At 43.2% G+C, this 27,672-nt stretch overlaps 1 protein-coding gene across 1 annotated transcript in view; it reads left to right on the top strand.

Annotated features, from left to right (window-relative positions):
• Positions 1–27,672, top strand: part of glb1l2 (galactosidase beta 1 like 2) — a 92,555-nt gene that overhangs the window by 4,965 nt on the left and 59,918 nt on the right. Inside the window, exons 2-3 of the mRNA XM_043676815.2 lie at positions 19,993–20,190; positions 26,586–26,654. Of these exons, the coding sequence (XP_043532750.1) occupies positions 19,993–20,190; positions 26,586–26,654 (267 nt within the window). The remainder of the gene's footprint in view (positions 1–19,992; positions 20,191–26,585; positions 26,655–27,672) is intronic.

Genomic DNA, 27,672 nt, shown 5'->3' with positions numbered 1-27,672 from the left:
AATAATAACTTTTATACATGCTGATGAACATGTTCAACAGTTTACAAGGCAAGTTCAGGGCAAAACATCGGGGGTTAGTTAGTTAATTAGTTAAACAGCTATTTTGTGACAAGTTATGAGGTAGACAAGCAGGAGACTGGGAGAACACAGCAAGCAAAGTAGCATCAGTCCCCTTCTTCAGGACTGGAATTAGATCTGAAATGTTGACTTCTCCACCTCCTGATGCTGCCTGGATGCGTTGTTCTCCCAGCCTCCTGCTTGTCTACCTTGGATTCCAGCACCTGCAGTTTTTTTTTGTCTCTATACAAGTTATGAAGTTTGTGAGAATATTTGTAGCTCTGGTGCTCGTTGTTGTGGTTCTGTTTGTTGAGCTGGGAATTTGTGCTGGAGACGTTTCATCCCCTGTCTAGGTGACATCCTCAGTGCTTGGGAGCCTCCTGTGAAGCGCTCCTGTGATGTTTCCTCCAGCATTTATAGTGGTTTGTCTCTGCCGCTTCCGGTTGTCAGTTCCAGCTGTCCGCTGCAGTGGCCGGTATATTGGGTCCAGGTCGATGTGTTTGTTGTTAGAATCTATGGATGAGTGCCATGCCTCTAGGAATTCCCTGGCTGTTCTCTGTTTGGCTTGTCCTATAATAGTAGTGTTGTCCCAGTCGAACTCATGTTCCTCGTCATCTGTGTGTGTGGCTACTAAGGATAGCTGGTTGTGTCATTTTGTGGCTAGTTGGTGTTCATGGATACGGATTGTTAGCTGTCTTCCTGTTTGTCCTATGTAGTGTTTTGTGCAGTCCTTGCATGGGATTTTGTATACTACATTGGTTTTGCTCATGCTGGGTATCGGATCCTTTGTCCTAGTGAGTTGTTGTCTGAGAGTGGCTGTTGGTTTGTGTGCTGTTATGAGTCCTAGTGGTCGCAGTAGTCTGGCTGTCAGTTCAGAAATGTTCTTGATGTATGGTAACGTGGCTAGTCCTTTGGGTTGTGGCATGTCCTCATTCCGTTGTCTTTCCCTTAGGCAACTGTTGATGAAATTGCGGGGTATCCGTTTTTGGCGAATACATTGTATAGGTGTTCTTCTTCCTCTTTTTGCACATCTGGTGTGCTGCGGTGTGTTGTGGCCCTTTTGAACGGTGTCTTACTGCAACTTCTTTTGTGTGTGTTGGTCTGTGTGTGTGTGGCTTTCCTGTATACCTTTGTGGTGAATTCTCCGTTCGGTGGTTCTCTGTACCATCACGTCTAGGAATGGGAGTTGGTTGTCCTTTTCTTCCTCTCTCGTGAATCGGATTCCTGTGAGTGTGGCATTGATGATCCGGTGTGTGTTTTCTATTTCTGTGTTTTTAATGATTACAAAGGTGTCATCTACATATCTGACCCAGAGTTTGGGTTGAATTTGTGGTAAGACTCTTTGTTCTAATCTTTGCATTACCGCTTCTGCTATGATTCAATCAATAAGCACATCGACCTGGACCCAATATACCGGCCACTGCAGCGGACAGCTGGAATTGACAACCGGAAGCGGCAGAGACAAACCATTATAAATGCTGGAGGAAACATCACAGAAGTGCTTCACAGGAGGCTCCCAAGCACTGAGAATGTCACCTTGACAGGGGATGAAACGTCTGCTTGGCGAACAGAACCACAACAAGTTATGAAGCTGGAAAAGATTTGCAAGAGACATAGGTGGAAATTGAGATATATTTCTAATGGTGCGCTGGAAGAAGTTCAGCCTGGTTTCAGGATGCTGTTAACAGAATTATTTTTCACTTGATTGTAATTTTGCAATTTCGTTATCTCTTTCTGCATGTCTCCCAGTTATGATTGAGGGAGTATGTAATATTGGTGCTATTTTGAATTTCACTCATTGTGTCACATTCTAAGTATATAATCCCTTCAGTCTTGTCTTTACAACTTTCCACATTTGGGAAACTATTAGAATCGAAAATTCCTATTAAAATCACCAATTCAGTAATTTCCATATTCTCTTGTTTTCAAAAATGATCATGTCCTGAATTATGGACCTTGGCCCTTCCTTACTCCCGTCTCTCACTGTCCAGCTGGAGTTATTCTGTCCATGTTGCAAACATAACCTGTTTGGTTAAGCTGGCAGTTTGACGAAGCAAATGAATCTGCATCATAAGATGAATTGTGCAGTCTATTGAAAACTTAAATTGCACCCGAGAGGCCAGGAGTGGTCATTTGGAATGTTGTTGCTCTGACTTAAGAGAATGACGGTCTTATTCTAGTTTTATTTTCTCTACCAACATTCCCTGATCTTCAGTAATCAACTGATCAATTGTGCCTAAACCTGTCCTAACTTTTCATCTTGTATTTAATTATGTGGATCTGGTAGGTTCATTTTGGCAAGAGATAATCAATGCAGTATTGGTGCATTTTAAATTATCTGTATTAGTCTGTTACATCTGATTTGTAGAGGCTTACCTCTGTTTTTAGATTAGAAAAGTTTCACTAATCAGTTGAGGCTTTAGTATTGGCAAAACTACAAACTACTTGATCATTTGTATGTGAAAATTTATTTGATAATACTTCTTGATCCAACATAAATGCAGGCTATTATGTAGTAAATTCCTTAACCATTTTGACTCTGGAAAAACAATTATTCAAACAGCATATTGTTTACCCTTTGGTGCTTTGTGTCCTTTTATGTTTTAATTTTGATATAGTGGAGAGGATTTTGTTGAAAGCTACAGAAATCGGCGAGAGACTCATTAGGCTGATGATTGTCACATTAGAACAACTAGCGTCAGGAGGGGACATGATTCAACATTTTAAGATCATAGTTTGCCTGTTTACTTGAACTGTATTATTAAAGAAGTCAAGATTGCAAAGCAGAACAGTATCTGTTAAAGCCTTTGAGAAAGACTACATTGGCAATAGATGCCTAGTTCCTATGTTTGGTATTAAATATAGGTAGAAATATTCAAACAGTTCATTAAACCCCATGATTTTAAGCAGATTTGCAGCTTTATTGTATTTCTGTGAAAAACAATCAGTTCAGTTTGGATCGTCATCAATATTTGAGGATGTGTAGACAATCAGCCTAAGTGATCATTTTATAACTGGGTTGAGGAAGAATTTCAACAAGTTGTCTGTTGCTTGTGAAAGTATATAATGTATGAAAGGTCTGTCTGTTGTGAGCCTATATTGTTACATCATTCTTGTCCCCACCCTGTGTTCCTGCAAATTCATACAATCCATTCTTTGAAGTTCTACAATTCTAAAAATGTTTGTTCAGGTATAATTTTCGATCCAGAAAAGTTTTAATATACCAAAGATATTGTGCATGTAATTTTCTGAATAGCCATTTCTTCTGTTTTAGTATAGAGCTAATCAGGCATATTACCAGAAAATACAAACACTCAAAATTACAGGGAGCTTCAATGGCTAGGTAGAAAATGACCCTTAAAATATGAATGACGATTGAGGACTTTTGATCGGTTTTAAACATCTTGACCAGCCATTCACATTTATGCTGTTTATCAATTCTCTGAAGTACATAACCTGCTTTAAACTTTGAAATTGGTCCCATGACAATATTCCAATCTTCTGGGATTCGGTGTCTGGATAAAAATGAGTTTCCTTGATCCTCTGCATAGGATTGAAATGTCTCTTTCTGCTGATACTTTTATTGTAGAACGGGTGTTGGCAACATGCTTTTTAAAGCCTGAAGAGCTTTTTAAAAAATGATTACCTCAAATCCAAACCATTAGGAGCTATTAGAAAATTTGCCATTTCTAAATCAAATGCTTGGTAAATTACCAAGTGTATCTGGCAGAATGTAATTTGCATCCATATACAAAATACAGTTGTTGAACCATGTTAATTTAATGGAAAAACAGCATATTTCCATTGGGTTAATAAAAACGTAGCTGAAAATGTGTTGCTGGAAAAGCGCAGCAGGTCAGGCAGCATCCAAGGAACAGGAGAATCGACGTTTCTGGCATAAGCCCTTCTTCAGGAATCAGCTTATGCCCGAAACGTCGATTCTCCTGTTCCTTGGATGCTGCCTGACCTGCGCTTTTCCAGCAACACATTTTCAGCTCTGATCTCCAGCATCTGCAGTCCTCACTTTCTCCTTAATAAAAACGTACTTTGGAATATGTGAAAAAAATGTCCTACTTTATGAGAAATATAGCTGCAATTGTAAAATCTGTTTTTCAAGCCAAACATGTTGGTCAAACTGAAGCAGCTATGTAAAATTGTGGTGCAGCTATCCCACTCAAACAGGTTTCATCTTAAGTTAAATAATGTTTGCTTTTGTTAAAATATTTATTTGAAATTTTAAAGTGCAGCCTATTGTATTCACAAAAACACTTACCTAAGCATTTATTTAGGCCTTGTAGTGTAAAACGAGGGCCTGGGTGCCTGATAAAGAGGCAACGAGATTCCAAGTTAGCTTGCTGCCTCTCCATGGATGCTGCCTGACCTGCTGTGATCTCCAGCATTTGTTGTTTTCAGTACATCTTTCAGCATCTGCAGTAATTTGCTCCAATATTAAAGAGATGCTTACAGCTCTGGAGCCACAGTCTGTGCACTCCAGACCTTAGGAAGCAAAGTTGATTGCTGTCAGGGAATGGATGGATGATTTGCCCCCTGTTCACGTTTTGTCTGAGCCTGGACAGCCACCTTTTACAGTGAGTGCTGCAATATTACAGCTGGAGAGTGTTTTGAAATGCATAGAATTCTGGTCTCCCTACTGTAGGAAAGATGTTGTGACACTTGAAAGCGTTCAGAAAAGATTTACAAGGATGTTGCCGTGGTTGGAGAGTTTGAACTGTAGGGAGAGGTTGAATAGGGGTGGGGCTTTTTTCCCTGGAACATTGAAGCCTGAGGAATGACCTTGTAGAGATTTATGAAATCATGAGGGGCATGGATCGGGTGAATAGCCAAGGTCTTTTTCCCAGTGTTAGGGGAGTCCAAAACTATAGGGCATAGATTTAAAGTGAGAAGAGAAAGATTTAAAAGGGACCTCAGAGGCAACTTTTTCATGCAGAGGGTGGTGTCTGTATGGAATGAGCTGCCAGAGGAAGTGGTAGAAACCGGTACAATTACAACATTTAAAAGGCATCTGGATGGGTATATGAATCAGAAGGATTGGGGCCAAATGCTGGCAAATGGGACTAGTTTAATTTAGGATACTTGGTTGACATGGACCAGTTGGATTGAAGAGGTCTATTTCTGTGCTGTACAGGAAATGTATGACCTATAACTGACAGGAGCCGACAAATGAGAGGTTTTCTTTTAAGTTTTGAAAAGTGAATATTTGTTATTTAGCACCTGAATGTAAATGCAACCACACACAGTCTACTTTCATGCAGCCACACTGAAGAAAAGGTTTTGAGTACAAACTTTATCATGCATTTAGTTCTTAAGATCTCAAGAATCCGTTAGCACTTTTGCTTTTCCATGTTGTAAAGACTTAATGAGGCAGACCTGCAATCATTTTTGGTCCACTGAAGAAATAAAGTTTGGAAGTTTTAGCAACATAGATTTACTGTTGATTAATATACACAGAAGCAGATTTTTCTTGCACCTCAACTAGAGTGGAGCAATATCAAAACCACAATAGTGATCCCTTGGCCTTCTTCCTCAGTAAAAATCAACTCAGATCATGGTGTACTGGTGGATCTTGGGTACATCTTGTTGCTTTTCTGGTCTAAATGTTTTTCATAAAGGTATAGAAGAAAGTGATGACTGCAGATGGTGATCAGAGTCAAAACGTATGGCGCTCTAAAAGCACAGCAGGTCAAGCAGCATCTGAGGAGCAGGAGAGTCAAAGTTTTGGGCATAAGTCCTTCATCAGGAATGTGGGAGGGTGGGGAAGGGGACTGAAAGATAAATAGGAGAGTGGAGATGGGTTTGGGGAGAAGGTGTGGTTCAGGTAGCTGTTGGAGTCGATGGGTTTGAAGTAGGTGTCATTGTTGAGTCGGTCACCAGAAATGGAGATGGAGAGGTCAAGGAAGGGGAGGGAGGTGTCCAAAACAATCCAGGTGAACTTGAGGTCATGGTGGAAAGTGTTTGTGAAGTTACACTGGCACCATTCCCCATCTTCTCCTCTGCTACATTGATGACTGTGTTGGTGCTGCCTCGTGCTTCCTCAAGGAGGTTGAACATTTGATCAACTTTATGAACGCCTTCCACCTTGACCTCAAGTTCACCTGAACCAGCTCGGACACCTCCCTCCCCTTCTTGGATCTCTCATTCTCTATTTCCGGCGACCGACTCAACATGGACATCTACTTCAAACCCATTGATTCCCATCCCCTCTTCTGCAAAAATCCCTCTTCCCAGCTACGTACCCCCACTCCCCAGCCGCATCCCTTGCCTCCTATTTATCTCTCAGCCCCCCATGCTTGATGAAGGGTTTATGCCTGAAGCTTCGATTCTCCTGCCCCTCTGATGCTGCCTGACCTGTTGTGGCTTTTCCAGTGCCACACTTTTTGATAGAGATGTGGGAGCCCTGCGGTGCAGAAATAGTCCATTCGACCCATCAAGTACGCGCTCACCCTCTGAAGGACATCCCATCCCACTCCACACCCTAATCTCGTAGCCCTGCATTTAGAATGACGAGCCTACATTGCTCCAGGGATGTGTCAGCTATTTAGCATGGCCAATCCACCTTACCTGCACATGTTTGGACTGTGAGAGGAAACTGGAGCACCCAGAGGAAACCCACACAGGCATGGGGAGAATGTACAAACTTTACACAGACAAGTTGCCCGAGGCTGGAATCTAACCCAGATCCTTGGTTCTGTGAGGCACTGATGTTAACCACTGTACCACTCGCTGTTTTTCCTTGATGTTCCAAAATGAAATACTAAAGCTTCTCATCAGAAGGTTTGTTTGAATTTTAATGACTTTGTTCAGGCACAGGATTAGCTCAGGGAACCTTGCTAACTGTATTAGGAGGAAAGAGAAAAAGATCACCTGACATCTTGACTCCATATTAAATTAGAATAGATTAGATTGCTTAGTGTGGAAACAGGCCCTTTGGCCCAACAAGTCCACACCAACCCTCCGAAGAGTAACCCACTCAGACCCATTCCCCTACATTTACCCCATCACCTAACCCTATGTTTTAATATAATGCCCTTTTGTGTGTTTATACTTCATGGCTCCATGTTGTGTAAGCATGACATGTATATGAAGAAGAACTTGCATTTATATGATATCTTTCCTGGCATTAGGACATCCCAAATCACAACAGCAATGATTATTTCTGAGCAGTTGCAGTTGCAACACATGGAAACAATGGCAACCGGTTAGTATACATCCATTGTGATAATAACCAGATAAATTACTTTATTTGCTTAAAGAATAAATATTGGTTAGGATGGCCACCTTTAAACAAAAGCCAGTGAGCTATTTGTTTTTGGGAAAACAGGAATGTCATCTGTAAACACCCAGTCATTTGACAAGATGTAGGAGGTATTATAGAGACTCTGCTATGTTGGAGCTTTCCACCTTCAGAAGGAGAACGGCCAGCTCTCTTTAGACTCTAAGCAATTATTGTACCAATGAAGGGGATTGGGCTTCCCCATGAGTTCAGAAAAAATGCATGGTAATATGATTTCTGCATCTATTTTTCTTCAGTGCTTGGGTTCAAATTGTTCGGAGTGTAGCTTTACTGTCACCAAGGCAATGTACTTTTCAAAATTAAAAATCACACAACACCAGGTTATAGTCCAACAGGTTTAATTGGAAACACACTAGCTTTCAGAGCGTTGTTCCGAAAGCTAGTGTGCTTCCAATTAAACCTGCTGGACTATAACCTGGTGTTGTGTGATTTTTAACTTTGCACACCCCAGTCCAACACCGGCATCTCCAAATCATGACTACTTTTCAGAATGTATTGTGTGATGATCTTGCAAATATCATGGGAGTTATTTGCAAGTTTTTGCATAATTCTGAAAAAAATCTGTCCCGACTTCCAGAAAGTAATATTGTGCATCCAAAGACAAACAGTGGTGTGGCTGTAGAAAATATTTTCATTAGCAAATGCTAATTGAAGTAACATTTGAACATATCTTTTTTAAAAAAAACACCAACTTATGGGAATCAACAATACAGCTCTGCAGATTGTTTGCCTGAATGCTGCTCTTCCAGGTCGGGTAGTAGAGTCATTTTGTATATGGTAAATCTGCAACATCTCTGGTCCGTACACAGCAGATCGTAAGAGCACCAGGGTTACGAGTTGGGTAATCCAATACAAGCAACCAACCAAGTGTGGTTGTCTCTAAAATCGTCCTAGAGTAGAAGACAGAAATGACTGGAGCAAGGATGTTGTTCAGAAATGTTCCATTTCTCAAAGTAGCCTTGTAGACCTTGTAAAAAAGTGTGGCTGATTTTGGGTGGCACAGTGGCTCAGTGGTTAGTACTGCTACCTCTCAGTGCTAGGGACCCAGTTTTGATTCCACCCTCTGTGCAGACTCCACACAGTCACAATCTCCCTGTGTCTGAGTGGCTTTCCTCCAGGAGCTCCAGTTTCCTCCCACAGTCCAAAGGTGTTCAGTTTGGGTGGTTTGGCCATGCTTAATGGCCCATTGTGTCCAGAGTGGTGCAGGCTAGGTGGATTAGCTATGAGAAATATAGGGTTAAAGGGAGACGCTGAGGGTGGGGTCTGGGTGGGATACTGTTCAAAACATCGGTATGGATTTTATGGGCCAAATGGCCTGCTTCCAAACTGTAGGGATTGTATAATTTTGGGGGGGGGGGGGGTTCATGCCCTGTCTTGCACAGTGGAAAGAGTTTTAGAACTTGATAACACAGTGAATATTGAGTTTCTTGTCAGTTTTTTTGATTCTAGGTTTAGTTTGATAGGACTAAAACCAAGACCCTTTGGGCTTTTGTCTCATTGTAGGCAATCAGGTCTTGTGAACTTTTAAAGTAAGACCACCCAGTTTTGAGAGTTATTCCATCTAACTGTTTAGCTTAGACACTGTACTGAATATCCCATCAATTTAGCTAAGCATCAATTTCATTAAATTTTCAGAAGGTTTCTCTGCAAGATCTAGCAAGTTTCCTTGCTGCATCTTAGCAAGCTCACTTCATTAACTACCTACACTGTCTTGTCCATTCAGTCACCCACCATTCCCAGAAGAACTCGCCACTCACTAGATAATCCCTAGTAACAGTCCTGGTGGTCTGACCCTGACCCTAACCCTAACTTTAACCTTAGCCTTGAAATGGCCGCTGTGCACCCAGGCAAGTGCCGACGATCCCATGTTGCCCTTCACTGGCATACCTTCCACAAAGCCACACTGCTGACAGCACGTGGTTGACAATGTGGCACAACTATGTTTCTGAATCCTGTTGCCTTAATGCTGCAATGATCTAGTCATGGGGAAGTGAACTGGTGATGTGGTGAAAATTGCATCGATCAGCATTTGAACCTGAAGTACATTCACTCTGCGTGCATTGCACGTGAATAATTAAATTATTGCACTGCATCTTGCAAGTACAATGCTTAATATATTTAACCATTGAATGCTCGAACATTTGACGGGCGTGGGTCCCTTGTTTTTTGCCCATCCATCTGATACTGACTCCAACTACCCTGGGTATTGTCTCAACTATTCCTGAGGTAGTATCTAGTGAACAGGAAGTGACTGCAGGGAATGCACCTTGCAGTGGACACTATCAGCACTGGGCTGTGCCTATTCACGAGGGTCCCACTCTGTCAGAGCCACCCCGACCCTTTCTTTTAACTTTGTACTACCTAGATAGTCCACCTTCACCCACTAGACCCCACCCAAGAAAATGTGGAAAGCCCCTATATTGAGCTTTGCTTCCAACTTTCCTCCTTGCTCCCTGAGCTCTGATCTGTATGCTTCACTGTGGAGGTGACAGTCTTGGTCACTGTTAATGCCTGCATTTCCACCTCATCCAACCCCCCCCACCCCTGCCCCTTTCCCTGCATGGTACTGCATCCTCTGATACTGTACCTTATGCCTGCTTGTACCCTGACTAATCCTCACTAACCCCCCTACAACTGTTCCTCATATGATAGCTCTTCATACCCAAGATCATTCTGCTCTGGACCCGCTTCAAGGCTGGTAGGTCATACTTAGATACGATGCCCAAAACTGCACACAATATTCCAATGTGGCCTAACCAGAGACTCTTATAACCTCAGGAGGGTATAGCTGGAGGAAGGTGTAGGTGATCTGATTAGAAAGTTTGCAGATGACACTCAGATTGGTGGAGTAGCAGATAGTGAAGGGGACTGTCAGAGAATGCAGCAGAATATAGATTGGAGAGTTGGGTGGAGAAATAGCAGATGGAGTTCAATCCAGGCAAATATGAGGTAATGCATTTTGGAAGATCCGATGCCAGAGCGAACTACACAGTAAATGGAAAAGCCCTAGGGAACATTGATGTACAGAGAGATCTGTGTCTTCAGGTCCATTGTACCCTGAAAGTGGCAATGGCAGGTTGATAGAGTGGTCATGAAGGCATAGGCACGCTTTCTTTCATTGGCCAGGGTATTGAGTGTAAGACTTGTCATTTTTCAGTTGTATAGGAGTTTTGTTTGGCCATATTTGGAATACTGCTTACAGTTCTGGTCGCCACATTACCAAAAGGATGTGGATGCTTTGGAGAGTGTGCAGAGGAGGTTCATCAGGATGTTCCCTGGTATGGAGGATACTAGTTGTAAAGAGAGGTTGAGTAGAGTAGGATTATTTTCATTAGTATAGATAGGGTGGGGGACTCAATTACTAGGGGTCACGAGTTCAAGGTGAGAGGGGAATAGTTTAAGGGAGATGTGCGTGGAAAGTTCTTCACGCAGAGGGTGGTTGGTGCCTGGATTACATTGCCAGTGGAGATGGTAGAGACTGGCACGATAGTGTCCTTTAAGATGTATCCAGACAGATACATGAATGGGCAGGAAGTAGAGGGATACAGATCCTTAGAAAATAGACAGCAGGTTTAGATAGGCTTGGAGGGCCAAAGGGCCTGTGCTGTCATTTTCTTTGTTCTCAACAATGCATCCCTGCTCTTGTGTTCTAGCCCCCTAAAAATGAATCTGAACATGACATTTCCCTTCTTACCTGCAAATGAATCTGCATATTAAACCTAAGAGAATTCTGAACTAGGACTGCTAAGTCCCTTTGTGCTTTCTAAAGCCTTTTCCCCACTTAGAAAATAGTCTCTGTCTCTATTCTTCCTACCAAAGTGCAGAATCTTACACTTTCTCGCTTTGTATTCCATCTACTATTTATTTTCTCATTCTCCTACCCTGTCCAAGTCCTTCTGAAGTCTCCCCACCTCCTCAACACTACCTGTCCATCTATCTATTTTTGTGTCATCTGCAAACTTTGTAACAATATCCTCAATTCCTTCATCCAGATTGTTAATGTATACCATGAATAATTGTGGTCCCAACACTGACTTCTGCAGAATTCAGAGTCATATGACATGGAAACAGACCTTTCAGTCCAACTAGTCCATATTGACTATGTTCCCAACCTAAACTAGTTCCACTTGCCTACATTTGACCCATATCCCTCTAAATGTTTCCTATTCATGTACTTTTTCAAATGTCATTTAAATATTGTGACTGTACCTGCATCCACCACTTCCTCTGGAAGTTTGTTCCAAACATGAATCACTCTGTGTAAAAAAAAAAAATGTTGTCCCTTGTCCTTTTCCCAACTTTCTCCTCTCACCTTAAAAATATGCCCCTAGGTTTTGGACTCCACCATCCTAGTGAAATGATCCCTTGCTATTCACCTTAACTATATCCTTCATGATTTTATAAACTTCGATTAGGTCACCCCTCAAACTCCTATGCTCCAGTGAAAAAAGTCCCATCCAGTCCATTTCTATAGCTCAAACACTTTTTTCCTGGCAACATATTTCTAAATGTTTTCTGAATTCTCTCCAATTTAATAATATACTTCCTATAGCAGAACATGTAGAATTTCACACAGCACTCCAGAAGAGACCTCACTGACATCCTGTACAACCTCAACATGATGTCCTAACTCCTTCACTCAGTGGTGTAAGCAATGAAGGCAAGCATTCTAAAGGCTGCCTTAACCACCCTCTCTACCTGCGACACCAACATCAAAGAATTATGTACCTGACACCTCGGTCTCTGTTTGACAACGCTTCCCAGGACCCTACTATGAATTGTACAAGGCCTGTCCTTGTTTGTTTTACTGAATTACAATGCCTCACATTTATACAAATTAAACTCCCATCTGCCAATCCTCATCCCATTGATGCAATTGATCAAGATCTGTTTGTAATCTTCGAGAACCTTCTTGACTGTCCACTATACCACCAATTTTGGTGTCATCTGCAAAGTTATTAACAATGTTTCGTGTATTCTCATCCAAATTATTTATATAAACAACAAACAAAGTAGACCCAATACCAATCTGTGGGCGGCACGGTGGTACAGTGGTTAGCACTGCTGCCTCACAGCGCCAGAGACCCGGGTTCAATTCCCGACTCAGACGCCTGACTGTGTGGAGTTTGCACATTCTCCCCGTGTCTGCGTGGGTTTCCTCCGGGTGCTCCGGTTTCCTCCCACAGTCCAAAGATGTGCAGGTCAGGTGAATTGGCCATGCTAAATTGCCCGTAGTGTTAGGTTAAAGGGGTAAATGTAGGGGTATGGGTGGGTTGCGCTTCGGCGGGTCGGTGTGGACTTGTTGGGCCGAAGGGCCTGTTTCCACACTGTAAGTAATCTAATCTAATCAATCCATCTGGAACCCCGCTGGTCACAGGCCTCCAGTCTGAAAAACAACCTTTACCACCACCCTCTAAGTCCCATCGTCAAATCAATTTTGTGTCCAATTGGCAAGCTCACCCTAAATCCCATGAGATCTAACTTTACTAAACTCCTCTAGTCACCTGCTGTCTTCTTACCCCAATGCCTAATGCTTAATTAAAAGATGCAGCAAGTTGATCCCAATGCCGAGATGTACCCTAAGTGACTTTTTGCGTGATTCTATCAGATTACTCAGCACAGCTCAGGTCTCGATAAAATTCCACCCAATGTGATCAGTTTTTCCCCCATTCTGTTTGAGGCCTTCATGTAATAAAACGCTGATAGAGATGTGAAGGCCCCTATTTATTAACTGGTGAAAGCAGATTTTTTTTGTTAGCTTCATGTTGTGTGAGGCAAGGAGTATGCTGCTAACCTGAAAGACTGGGAAGAAGAAGCATGCTAGTTTCTGGAAGATTTGTCAGGGTATGTGAAGCAACATGTTACTGAACTGTTTTGAATTTAAGCAGTATTTTACTCAGCTCAATGCAGTATCCCAGGCTGCAAACGCACAGTCCCACATGTGATCCAAATAACACCAATATTGTGTCCTTTTATGATTGTGATGCTTGATCCATGTGGAAAGATCTTTATTTCAACTATTTCTGATGCTAATGGATATGGTCCTTGCCATAGCTCCACATCTTTACTGATGTTGTTGGCTAAACAGCAGTTTCAGAAAACAATCTGAGTCCAAAGTCCATATCTTTGTATGGGTTTCTGCTGGCCCGGTTTAAAAATTAATCATAGGCTACAGTAAATCGTTCGGGAAAGCTAGGAATTAATTAAATGGGTGAACTAGTACAGAAGTTAGAAAAAAATAATGTGGTACAAAATAGCAGAAAACCTTTTTTAAAAATATCAAATTAGACACAGTCCACAAAAATGAAAAACAGATATTTGTCCTATGGAGTTGCTACCTGTAAAAAATGCAAGTTTCTTTCATAAGCTACAATTAAAGATGGGAGAAGGACTGTACTAACTGATAGTTTATGGACCTCAGAGACACTCTTGTCACTAATTCATGATCTAAGGAACTTTTATAGAAAGATGTTTATTAAGGACAGAAAATCAGAATTTAATTAACTTAACTTTCATTTATCTGATTTCTGATGAACTAGCCCTGTGCCCATTTTAGAATGCTTCCTGTTTCTTAACAGTAAAGTGAAAAGATTGATGTTTCATATTGTCATTAACTAATTAAATAAACATATACAGAAATTATCGTTATTTGTTACAGATGCTGAGACCAAGATTACTTCTATAGAGGTGTTGACTCTTAATTCTGGATGACACAAATTTCAGTTTAAAGAGAAACAAACCTTTATTTCTGGATAGCCAGTGACAAATTCTGGGTGACACCAAAGGAGTCTCATAGCCTTCTGTGATGGCACCCCTTGATGAATTTCTGAGTATTACATGCAAGCAGTGTACGTTATACCTTGTTTGGGTGTGACCGATACAAAGTTCTTAACATCTCATGGCTGACTGCTATTATGTTGTTTAAAAACAGATATTTCTCAATGTTACAATGACTAGTGATTGCTACCTTCCTGTGACAAATACTGAATTGCTCACATGAGCCTGTTACTGTATTATTCACAATCTTGTGTTAATAGGTAAGGAGATAGATAATAGGATTCAGTATTGTTCTCATTGTTGGTCTTCACATCCCTTGTTAATGGGTAAGGAAATACATTAATAGAAACAGGAGGTAGTTATTATGATTATAACCAGGGCTGACAGTCTTATCTTTGTCTGAGAGCTGAGGGCAAAATACACACTTATGGCTCCAGACAATTCCTACAGTTCTGAGATAACCAGACACCCACTGTGATTTCTGGTCTCAGCCTGTCAGAGGGCAGGCACACAGTCAAAATTATAGTAAACCACTATAATAGAGGTTTCTTTTTAACTGTTGAATCCCAGTGCTCTAATATGCCATTATAATAGAACTTTTGTTGTTGTATTCTCAAAACTTTATCAGAGGATACCACCGTATCACAATATTGTATGCATTTGATGGGAACCACAGTCACTAAATACTTAGCGCTGTCCAAATTCATTTGTCTAACTTCCCATTCTTAGTTTAAACGCAAGAATAAATTTAACTTATTGCTGAGCTATTTGAACCGAAAATTGAAATTTGTCAGTGTACTGTCTAATATTACACATTCAAGGTCAGAAGCCACACACCAGGTTGTAGTCCAACAGGTTTATTTAAAATCATAAGCTTTAGGAGTGCTGTTCCTTCATCAGATGAAGTGAAGTGAAGCGCACAGGCACAGTATTTGTTGGCATTTGTGAAGAAGAGTGTTCCGAAAGCTTATGATATCAAGTACACCTGTTGGACTATAACCTGTTGTTATGTGACTTCTGACCCTGTCCACCCCAGTCCAACACCGGCACCTCCACATCGTTTTACACGTTGACTATGCTCCCTTGTTTGACATGACAATTGAATAGATGTCAAGCTAAATCTATACTTTTTGACTAAGGTTGTATCTCAGTTCAGTCTACTTCAGGGAAATTGAGCACAAGACAAACACCCATGGCTCCTCCATTTGTGTTAAGAGATGTTGCTATTTGAAAAGCCATAAAGTCTGGATTTTCTGAACGGGCTGAAGGTCTGTTGGACGTAGCGCAGAAGGTAGCTTGAAGCATGTCTGAGTTCTGGGTCACTGTAATGTTGAAAGATTAGATTGGAATATCTCTCTGGACATTGATGTAATAGTAAAGAGTTAAACTGCACTGAATGAGCATTCTGGAAATGGGTGGTGATGACAATTGTGAAAGAATGCAAACGACTCACGCTCCAATTACACAGTAATTTGCTGCTACTCCCCTACTATTATCCATTTAAACTATCATTCAATTTTTCTCCCATAAGCCATTCCCTAAAACTAGGTATGTTGCACCTGCATTGTTTTGGGGAATGATAGAGTCACGAAATCGTCTTCGTAACGATTCCCTAAGATTAGGGCAGTAGCATTTGCATTACCTCTGAGGGTGATCTCATCCTACCATTGTACCTGGGGTAACCTGACTGTCAGTAACTGGGGGTTGGCTTGAGTGGCCAGAGTATCTGTAAGCATGACCAACTGACCTGTGTAAAGGGGATTTTTTTTTCAGGGCCTCACTTTGACCCGACTTCACTCGCCTGTGAAGAGGGCCAAACGGGATCACCTAGCTTGTACAAGCTTTAATAAACTTTAACTGTTTGCCGAAGTTGGTGTGTGCGAATTGCATCTCGTGTGTGAAACCTTGGAAAAGAACCTAACAACTGACCACATTTACATACATGAAGGCTATGTTTCAGGAGGCAGTCACACTCCTTAGACTAACTACCTTGAATTTGGTCTGTGGTGAGAGACTGGAAGGTGTGACCAGGAGTGAGGCAGGCGGAGGGATCCCAGGAGGTAGTGCTGCAGGAGTCTCAGTTTCTGAGCTTGTCTAACAGGTTTGTGATTCTTGCTGTCAGTGTGGATGAGAGCTGGGGTTTGCATGGAGGGTGAGCAAACTGACCATAGCACCATTGTACAGGGAACCATTCAAGACAGCAGATAAAGGAGAAATGTTGTAATCGAGGGTAGTATTCATGGAATAAACACTGTTCTGAGGCCTGTATTAAGAGTCCCAAAGGCTGATTTGCCTGATTGGTGCCCGTGTTCAGGATATCTCATCTGTCTGAGGGTTGCTAGTTATAGCATGTTGTCAGCATAGCGCAAAGTGAGGAGGCATATTCAAGAATTATCTCAGCTATTATAGGGAATGAATCCATGGTGTTGGTGCTCTTAAGTACAGTCTGGAGAAAGTGAGGACTGCAGATGCTGGAGATCAGAGTCGAAGAGTCTGGTGCTGGAAAAGCACAGCCGGTCAGGCAGCATCTGAGGAGCAGGAGAATCGACGTTTCAGGCATAAGCCCTTTATCAGGAATGAGGCTCGTGGGCTAAGGGGGCTGAGAGATAAATGGGAGGGAGGTTGGGTTGGGGGGTGAAGGTAGTTGGGAATGAGAGAGGTTGGAGAGGAGGGTGGAGCGGATAGATGGGAAGGAAGATGGACAGGTAGGACAATTCAAGAGGGTGATAACCATGTTGGGAGGTTGGGACTGGGATAGGTGTGGGGAGGGAAATGGGGAAACTGGTGAAATCCACATTGATCCAGTGTCGTTAAAGGGTCTCAAGGAGGAAAAAGGGGTGTTCTTCCTCAAGGCATCAGGTGGTTATGGTTTGGTGGTGGAGGCGGCCCAGTGTTCAGTGTTCAGCCACAGGGTGGTGGGGTTGGTTGGTGCGGGTGTCCCAGAGATGTACAATCTGACTGAGCTAACCATTATTGCTGACTTCCATGACAGTGTTGAGTATTTCTGAAAATGTGTTGCTGGAAAAGCGCAGCAGGTCAGGCAGCATCCAAGGAGCAGGAGAATCGACATTTCGGGCATAAGCCCTTCTTCAGGAATGAGGAAAGTGTGTCCAGCAGGCTAAGATAAAAGGTAGGGAGGAGGGACTTGGGGGAGGGGCGTTGGAAATGCGATAGGTGGAAGGAGGTCAAGGTGAGGGTGATAGGCCAGAGTGGGGTGGGGGCGGAGAGGTCAGGAAGAAGATTGCAGGTCAGGAAGGCGGTGCTGAGTTCGAGGGATTTGACTGAGACAAGGTGGGGGGAGGGGAAATGAGGAAACTGGAGAAATCTGAGTTCATCCCTTGTGGTTGGAGGGTTTCTAGGCGGAAGATGAAGCGCTCTTCCTCCAACCGTCATGTTGCTATGGTCTGGCGATGGAGGAGTCCAAGGACCTGCATGTCCTTGGTGGAATGGGAGGGGGAGTTGAAGTGTTGAGCCACGGGGTGGTTAGGTTGGTTGGTCCGGGTGTCCCAGAGGTGTTCTCTGAAACGTTCCGCAAGTAGGCGGCCTGTCTCCCCTATATAGAGGAGGCCACATCGGGTGCAGCGGATGCAATAGATGATGTGTGTGGAGGTGCAGGTGAATCTGTGGCGGATATGGAAGTATCCCTTGGGGCCTTGGAGGGAAGTAAGGGGGGAGGTGTGGGCGCAAGTTTTGCATTTCTTGTGGTTGCAGGGGAAGGTGCCAGGAGTGGAGGTTGGGTTGGTGGGGGGTGTGGACCTGACGAGGGAGTCACGGAGGGAGTGGTCTTTTCGGAACGCTGATAGGGGATGGGAGGGAAATATGTCCCTGGTGGTGGGGTCCGTTTGGAGGTGGCGGAAATGACGGCGGATGATGCGCTGTACCAGTGGGGTTCCGTCTTGATGGCAGTGGAGGGGTGGGGCTCAAGGGCGGAGGAGCGGGAAGTGGAAGAGATGCGGTGGAGGGCATCGTCGACCACGTCTGAAGGGCTTATGCCCGAAACGTTGATTCTCCTGCTCCTTGGATGCTGCCTGACCTGCTGCGCTTTTCCAGCAACACATTTTCAGCTCTGATCTCCAGCATCTGCAGTCCTTACTTTCTCCTCAAAGTGTTGAGTATTTCAAATTGTTCACCATGAGCCTTGATTCATCTGATTTCGCCTTGATGCTTTTGCTTCTGTTCTCCATCATTATATCATTTTATCAGTAATCTCGCCCCTTGTGCCTTGCATAGTTTTTTTTTATTTGGTCATAGGATGTGGTTCTAGTTAGGCCAGCATTTACTGCCTATCCCTATTTGACCAAAGAGCAATTAAGATTCAACCAGTTGCTGGAGTCTTATGTAGCCAGACCAGGTAAGGTTGGCAGATTTCTTTTCTGAAAGGGAAATGAATAAAAAAGAACTGCAGTTGCTGGGAATCTGAAACAAAAACAGAAAGCTTTCTTTCCACGGATGCTGCGGCATTTCTCCAGTAAGTTCTGCTTTTGTTTGAGTTTTTTAACAATTGACAATGATAATGTGGACACCATAGCATAACATTTGCTTTTAATTCCAGATTTTTATTGAATTCAAATTTCACTGTCTACCACAGTGAGATTTGAGCCCGTTGCTTAAGAATGTCAGCCTGGGTGGGGTTCTGGATTCCTAGCCCAATGTCGTCACCACAATGCTGTCACCTCCCATTTCTTTAACTACATAATCACAGGCTTCATGTTGCCTCTTGAATGTCACTGAATTTCTTGATGATAAAGGAGACCTCTCACTTGTATCTTTTTCAGAATCAAACAACGAATGATACTTTGAGCTATAGCTGAGGATGACCAATCAAATGTCAGACTTTTTCTGAGGAAGAAGGGTTTTTATCCTGGGGGTGGGGTTGGGAGTGGTGTGCCTGCTTCATAATTGTTTTCTGCTTTTCCTACTCATTAATGCCCACATTAATTGTCAACCAACTCGCAGGATCGTGTATCCCCATCCAAGCGGATAGATAAGATCTTGGTTTAATGTCTCACCTGAAAGATAGCATCTTCAGCGGTCTGGCATTCCCTCCATCTCCAAACAGGAACTTGGAGGGAATTGTGGCTAACATTTCAAGTAAATTCTTACAGGTTACGGTAGATTGTAAAAATCACAGGATTGGGACAGCTCCCGAACTCAATTTATACAAAGTTAAATGATGAAACAGCAACATCAGGCATCCAAAAGAAAGTCTTGCCATTCCTAAAATAAGAGCTTTCTGACTAAAGCCTGTGACCGGTTGTCGAGATAATGACATTCTAAAATAAAGAGATATGCTTGATTTTTGTGAATGTCAGAATTTATGGTGGCAGTTAGGGAAGGCTTTCAGATAGGTAAAGCATGCTGTAATGGAAAAGTCCTTTGCCTTTAGAAAATCTGTGTTGTGGAGATCATAAAATGTCTAAGTTCGTGTTTTTGAGTACAGTATGGTGTAGTATTTGTTATATTAGTGTAAATGTGTTTAACTCAGCATACATTTACATTGAAGTGTGTTTTTGATGAGCTATGCACAAATTACAGGGTCTCTGCAATAGTTTTCAACAATCACCTTTAGAAATGCCATTGTGTGCGTGGAAAATGGATAAATGTCTTTGTTTTTTAAACTGTTGACATCTACTCCCTTCAATCGTTTGGACGTGCATCTACTAAATACCCAGAGAGATATAGAAGAGGAAGGCATTTTGACCTATCTTAACTCATCTGTACACTTTGTAGTTGAAGTTTTCTGGTGCTTGGGATTGCTTGTTGGAATTCATCATGTGTCTACTCCGTAAATTAATAGCTGAACTACAATTATACTTTGAAGTAAGACGCTTCTCGTCTACTTCTAGGTTCCATTGGATATCGCTCACTCCAACAAGAATGTACAGCCGAAAAATAGGTTTGCAGGCTGACCGAGAATACTTTGAATTAGAGGGAAATAAATTTCTCATCCTGGGTGGATCGATGCATTACTTTCGTATTCCACGGGCGTACTGGGCAGACCGTATGCTGAAGATGAAAGCTCTAGGTTTGAACACTTTAGTAACGTAAGTAAAAACCATACCTTATGGATGCTTCTGCCTTGTCTCTTTGAATTTCTTTCTCCTCTGTTATTTCCCTGAATCCCCCACTGAAATTGTCAGTTTAAATTTTCTAAAATACCTCGTATAGTCAAAGAGTTAGCTTGATGATTGTGATGGACACTTCACCCGAGAGTGACTGAGGTCAAGTGAATGTATCTGGGAATTTGGTGCAGAGTGGGAAAAGAAGTACTTAAAGAACAATTTACTACTAGAAGTAAAATTTGCTGAGAGAAGTTGGTGAAGGGGGGGTGTGGGTTGTATCAGTTATAAATGAATTAGCAATTACTCTTTAATTAACACATTAGAGGGCAGAGCAGGTAATGTGCTGAGATTGGAAAGTGCTGGAGTTTCTGGATGCCTTTGTGGTCCAGAGCAAATACTAGTGTCTACTGGACTTCAGCTCAGAGTTATTGAGTACTGTGGAACATCAGGGAGGGGTAAAATTAGCTAGGCATTTTATTTTAGGAGGTTGTCAAACCCTTTAGATTAGCTCTTCGGATTTGGTCAGGAATGAAAGGTTGTGACTACACAAGAGGCAGTTAAGGGGGTCCGGAGAGCAGGAGCCTCAGACTTTGAAATTGTCCAACAAGTTTGAGGTTTTTACAGCTTGCTTGGATGAGAGTGACGGCTGAAGGGCAGTCTGAGCTAACTGGCCAAGGCACTGTGAAACAGCAAACCATTCAAGAATAAAAAGTGGCAGCACATTGCTCAGTGGTTAGCACTGCTGCCTCACAGAGCCAAGAGCAAGGTTTGAATCCAGCCTCAGGTGATTGTGTGGAAGTTGCACATTTTTCCCTGTGTTTGCGTGGGTTTCCTCCATGTTCCTCCCACATCCAAAGATGTACAGGTTAGGTGAATTGGCCAAGCTAAATTGCCCATAGTGTTCAGGGATGTGTAGGTTGGGGTGCATTAGTCTAGGGAAATGTAGAGTAATAGGGTAGGGGAATGGGTCTGGGTAGGATGCTCTTTGCAGGGTCGGTGTGGACTTGTTGGGCCAAATGGCCTGTTTCCACACTGTCGGGATTCTAATGTAATGATAGTGAGAGATGTTATAGTGAGCGGTATGGACACCTTTCTCTTGCAGTAAAGGACAGTCCCGATGGCGTGGTTGTGTGGACTGTCTGATGTCAGAGTCCTGGATATCTGTTGTGGGCTGGAGAGGAACTCTCCATAGGAAGGGGAGAATCGGGGATCCTGGTCCATGTTTGTCCTAGACAGTGTAAGAACTAGGAAAAATGTTCTGATGAGGGAATAAGAAAAGTTAAATGCTAAATTTAAAATGCAGAACGTTTGAGGTAATACTTGCCTGAACTGCATTCAAATTGACTACGGATTAATAAGAATAGAGAAGTGAATGTGTGGCTCAAAGTGAGAGAAGTGGGTTCCAGTTGGGGCCCTGGCATCAGTAATAGGTTAAGTTGGATCATATACAATTAGGGCAATCTACATCTGAACCGTGCTGCAGCTGGCATTCTCATGAGCCATATAATTCGAGAAGTAGAGGTGGCTTTAAGCTAAGCAAGGCGGGTAAGGGATCAAATTTGGATAACTGTATTGAATCAAGGGATGGAGTAGGCAAAAGTGAGGACTGCAGATGCTGGAAACCAGAGTTTAGATCAGAGTGGTGCTGGAAAAGCACAGCAGGTCAGGCAGCATCCGAGGAGCAGTAAAATTGACGTTTCGGGCTAAAGATAGAGTCATAGCGATGTACAGCACGGAAACAGACCCTTCGGTCCAACCCGTCCATGCCGACCAGATATCCCAACCCAATCTAGTCCCATGGGGTAGACCATTTAGGACAGAGATGAGAAGAAACTTCTTCACCCAGAGAGTGGTGGCTGTGTGGAATGCTCTGCCCCAGCGGGCAGTGGAGGCCCAGTCTTTGGATTCATTTAAGAAAGTGTTGGATAGAGCTCTCAAAGCTAGTGGAATCAAGGGTTATGGAGATAAGGCAGGAAGAGGATACTGATTAGGAATGATCAGCCATGATCATATCGAATGGCGGTGCAGGCTCGAAGGGCTGAATGGCCTACTCCTGTGTCTATTGTCTATTGTCTATTTTCACCTGCCAGCACCCGGCCCATATGCCTGCAAACCCTTCCTATTCATATACCCATCCAAATGCCTCTTAAATGTTGCAATTGTACCAGCCTCCACCACATCCTCTGGCAGCTCATTCCATACACATACCACCCTCTGTGTGAAAAGGTTGCCCCTTAGGTCTCTTCTATGTCTTTCCCCTCTCACCCTAAACCTCTGCCCTCTAGTTTTGGACTCCCTGGCCCCAGGGAAAAGACTTTTGTCTATTTATCCTATCCAAGCCCCTCATAATTTTGTAAATCTCTATAAGGTCACTCCTCAGCCTCCGCGCTCCAGGGAAAACAGCCCAGCCTGTTCAACCTCTCCCTGTAGCTCAGATCCTCCAACCCTGGCAACATCCTTGTAAATCTTTTCTGAACCCTTTCAAGTTTCACAGATGAAGAGCTTTTGCCCGAAACGTCGATTTTCCTGCTCCTCGGATGGTACCTGACCTGCTGTGCTTTTCCAGCACCACACTGATCTAAAATCAAGGGACAGAGTTGAGGCAGGACGGCAGAATACTAATGTGGAAAATGAAGGCCAGACAATGACAGGAAGGGACAGGGAGGGGGAAAAAAATCCAAGATTATACCATCAGCCAAAACTAGATGTTGTGAAAATTTTATTTTTAAAAAAAGCATCAGTTTCTGAATGTGCGTTGCATTCATCACAAAGTAGATCAGCTCTTAGTAAAAAAATTGAAGTAAATAAATATGAACTGGAAGCAGTTATGGATGTGTAGCTGCAGAATGATGAGCTTTGAGTCATCACAGTGAGTCAGACACATCCATGGGAGAGAAGCAAGCTAACATTTCAAGTCTAGATGACTCTTCAGAGGGGAGGTGAAGTGGTGGGGAGGGGACAGCATTTATGCTGTGGTTGAAGGGAGGTGGTGGGGTGGCAGGGTGGTGGAGTGTAGAGTGCTGGGGGACAAATACGCTCTACACCCCATCACCACCCAACTATAGTATAAATGCTGCCCCGTCCATACTTCACTTCAGCCCTGATGAAGAGTCATATAGACTCAAAACGTTAGCTTGCTCTCTCTCCCATTGATGCTGTCTGACCCGTCGTGATCCCCAGCACTTGTTGTTTTCAGTAAAGATTCCAGCATCTGCAGTAATTTGCCCCTCCACTGTATTTCTTGAGTGCTTTATCATTCAGAACTCCATGCTCATCATTCTGCAGCTACACATCCATAACTGCTTCCAGTTGGTCCTTTTAGAGGGCAAGAATGGGGTGTTATTTGTCAATTGTTAAGACGGCATCCCATTCTCCCAATTCCTTCGACTCCGCCGCAACTGCTCCCAGGAGGACCAGTTCCAAAAACGCACATCCCAGATGGCCTCCTTCTTCAAGGACCGCAATTTCCCCCCCAACGTGGTCGACGATGCCCTCCACCGCATCCCTTCCACTTCCCGATCCTCCGCCCTTGAACCCCGCCCCTCCAACCGCCACCAGGACAGAACCCCACTGGTCCTCACCTACCACCCCACTAACCTCCATGTACAGCGCATCATCCGCCGCCATTTCCGCCACCTCCAAACGGACCCCACCACCAAGGATATATTTCCCTCCCCTCCCCTATCAGCATTCTGTAAAGACTACTCCCTCCGTGACTCCCTCGTCAGATCCACACCCCCCACCAACCCAACCTCCACTCCCGGCACCTTCCCCTGCAACCGCAGGAGGTGCAAGACTTGCGCCCACACCTCCCCCCTCACCTCCCTCCAAGGCCCCAAAGGAAACTTCCATATCCGCCACAGATTCACCTGTACCTCCACACATATCATCTATTGCATCCTTTGCACCCGATGTGGCCTCCTCTATATTGGGGAGACGGGCCGCCTGCTTGCGGAGCGTTTCAGGGAACACCTCTGGGACACCCGGACCAACCAACCCAACCACCCTGTAGCTCAACATTTCAATTCCCCCTCCCACTCCACCAAGGATATGCAGGTCTTTGGACTCCTCCATCGTCAGACCACAGCGAAACGACGGTTGGAGGAAGAACGCCTCATCTTCCGGCTAGGAACCCTCCAACCACAAGGGATGAACTCGGATTTCACCAGTTTCCTCATTTCCCCTCCCCCCAGCCTGTCTCAGTCAAATCCATCAAATTCAGCACCGCCTTCCTAACCTGCAATCTTCTTCCCGACCTCTCCGCCCCCACCCCAGTCTGACCTATCACCCTCACCTTGACCTCTTTCCACCTATCACATTTCCGACGCCCCTCCCCCAAGTCCCTCCTCCCTATCTTTTATCTTAGCCTGCTGGACCAACCTTCCTCATTCCTGAAGAAGGGCTAATGCCCGAAATGTCGATTCTCCTGTTCCCTAGATGCTGCCTGACCTGCTGCGCTTTTCCAGCAACACATTTCCATCTCTGATCTCCAGCATCTGCAGACCTCACTTTCTCCTCAATTGTTAAGAAATGGCAGCTGTAATGAATAAACTTTTGTCTTCACTGTAGAGGATGCAAAAAGTTACATTTAATACCTATAAATCAAGAAGTTGAAGGAGGAGGGAAACCTGGTGAAATTATAATCACTACAGCTACAATCAGTGAATGACATGGGAAGTTGCAAGTGGATATAGATAGGTTGAGTGAGCAAAAATCTGACAGGTGGAGAATAATGTGGTGAAAATGCAAAGTTATTCATTTTGGCAAGAAAAATAAAAAGGTAGAGTATGACTTAAGCCATAGCAATGGAAGTATTCAGAGGTCAAGAGGGATTTAGATACTCCACTGAGTCACAGAAAGTCAGTGTGCGATTTAGCAATTGATTTAAGAAGGCTAACTGAGTGCTGTCTGTTATTAAAAGAGGCATCAATGTAAGATTGTTACTTATCAGTTACATAAGACATTGATGAACATGCAGCCATCAGTTTATTTTTGAGATTCCCTGACCTAATGAGAATCTAAAGTTATTAGAGCTTTATGAATCTGTGGGATCCGGTACACAGATTAGCCTTGATTTTATTGAATGTTGGAGCAAACTTAAAGGGCCAAAAATCCTACTTCTACTTCTAATTTATTTGCTTGTGCATAAAATCTTTTTTATGGCTAGTATTTACAGACAATTTAAGATTGCCAGGTTGTGAAACAGCCATGAGTTCACGTCTACGGCGGGAATAGGTTTAGGAATATTCTGAGCTTGAGTATGGGAGCATCAAATGTGTAGTTTGCAATTTTTGAGATAATTTTGTAGCTTAGCTTGAGGTTCAGGTTGTAAGTTTAGTTGTTGAGCTTGCAGGTTTGTTTTCAGATGTTTCATCACCATGCTAGGTAACCTCAGTGAGCCTCTACTTATGTGTCTTGGTCTCTTAAGGTGGGTGATATCTCAGAGGATGCTAGATGGGGTCCACATTGATGTGTTTATTGATGGAGTTCCAGTTAGAATGCCAGGTCTCTAGGAATTCCCATGCATGTTCAGCCTATCCCAGGATAGATGTGTTGTCCTAGTCAAAGTGGTGTCCTTCTCTATCTGTGTGTAAGGATACCAGTGATAGCGGGTCATTTCTTTTTGGTGTTCGTCTATCCTGGTGACTAGTTTTCTGCCTGTCTCTGATGTAGTGTTTGTTGCAGTCCTTGCAGTGTATTTTGTAAATTACATTCATTTTGCTTGTTATGTGTGATATTGTAGGTTCATCAGTAGCTGTTTCAATGTGTGGTAGGTTTGTGGGCTATCATGATGCCAAGGGGTCAGAGTAGCCTGGTAGTCATCTCCGAGGTGTCTTTGTATGGTAATGTGGCTGGAGTTTCTAGGCATGCTGTGACTACTTATTTGGGTTTGTTGTTTAAAAATCGGCGGACTGTGTTTATCAGGTATCCATTCTTCTCGAACTTGCTGTATAGGTATTTTTCTTCTGCTGCTCGTAGTTCCTGGGTGCTGCAGTGTGTTGTGGCCCATTTAAATAATGTCCTGATGCAAGATGATTGCTCCTGTAGTTAAATATCTGGCCTGTGTGTTGCTTTTCTGTCTTTCAGAGTTGATTCTAATGCTACTAAGAAGTCCTTTTTGTTCGTGCCTCTGCAGTTGCAGTTCATCCCTCTTACTAGGACGTTTTTTTCCCGTGTCTGTTAGTGACCTGATATAGGTTTTTAATCCAAGCTACTGTGTGGAAAAGCAGGACAGAGCACCAGCGCTTCACCGGAGGCTCGTTGATGACATTACCTCGCATGGTGATGAAACGTCTGAAAACACACTTGCCAGCTCAGTGAGCATTGTACTTCTTAGTGCTTTGGATATGATATCAGTATCTGTGATCTTATTACAGGTACATACCTTGGAATCTCCATGAGCCACAGAAAGGAATATTTAATTTCAAAGACAATCTTGATTTTGAGTAAGTAATTGCGCCCCCCCCCCTTTTCTTGTTGTTGTTGCCTTTGTTTCCCTTCATCTCCTTTTAAAAGCAGTCTTTCTTTTTGGGGGGGAAGGGGAGCAGAGAGAGTTAGTGAGCTCATCTTTCACACACAAATGTAGTAGTGTTTTGATTTCAACTAATTCTGAACCTTATTGAAGGTTGTGGTATTCCCTGCAAGAGTCTCTGAATTGTTAGGGATTGAACCTTTTGATGTGGCGGTGTGTGAATGGCCATTCTTAAGTGTTACATTTGCAGAAACTCAGATTTTTCTCGACATTTCCAACCCCCTGCTCTTTTCTCTGGTCATTTGTCAGGTTGGGAATGCCTAGAATAGAATATTCTTTATCCTTTATTGTCACATGTACTCAAGTACAGGAGTACAGTGAGAAGTACACAATATCGCCTCTGGTGCCGCCTTGGATACAAAATACCTAGGGTACAAATCTGAGATACAAAAAGGGGAATAAAGAAAAGTTGTAATACCTTACAGTGATTCATAGTTAAGAAATGCGACATAGTTAAAAGGATAAACATCGCAGTCAGATGAATTACAGATAAACATTACATTGCAGTAGCTCAGTGCAGGGGCTTCCACACGGGTCTGACCGGCCTCACAAGCTACTCACTGAACAAGTCTAACAACTATCTCCGCCCTGCTGCAGGCTCCAGCCTGCTCCGCTCTGTCTCTCGGCCGCCCTGCACTACTCAAATACACACCTTGGCCTAATCTGTGGTTGGATTCACCATTCTAAACGGGGCTTGAAAATTGGATTTCCTCAATTGTACTCATTTTGGATGTTGCGCGGTTTAAAAATCCATGAAAATAATGTTAAACTTTTGAGTGTCCATGAAGAAAATGGAAAGCCTACGAATGAATCTGGAACATTTTGAAAGATGAAGATAAAGAATTTTCAAAACTGTGTGTCTGAAAACAGGCAAGATCCAAAATTGACTTGGTCCCGAGGTTGCTGGTTTTGGCACACTGTATGTGTAGTTG

Source organism: Chiloscyllium plagiosum, unplaced genomic scaffold, assembly GCF_037043375.1.
Source record: "Chiloscyllium plagiosum isolate Xiang-an unplaced genomic scaffold, Cpla_swu_hap1 HiC_scaffold_29, whole genome shotgun sequence".
Classification (NCBI taxonomy): Eukaryota; Metazoa; Chordata; class Chondrichthyes; order Orectolobiformes; family Hemiscylliidae; genus Chiloscyllium; species Chiloscyllium plagiosum.
Note: the sequence above shows the minus strand (reverse complement) of the source record. Positions and strands in the feature narration are given on the sequence as shown.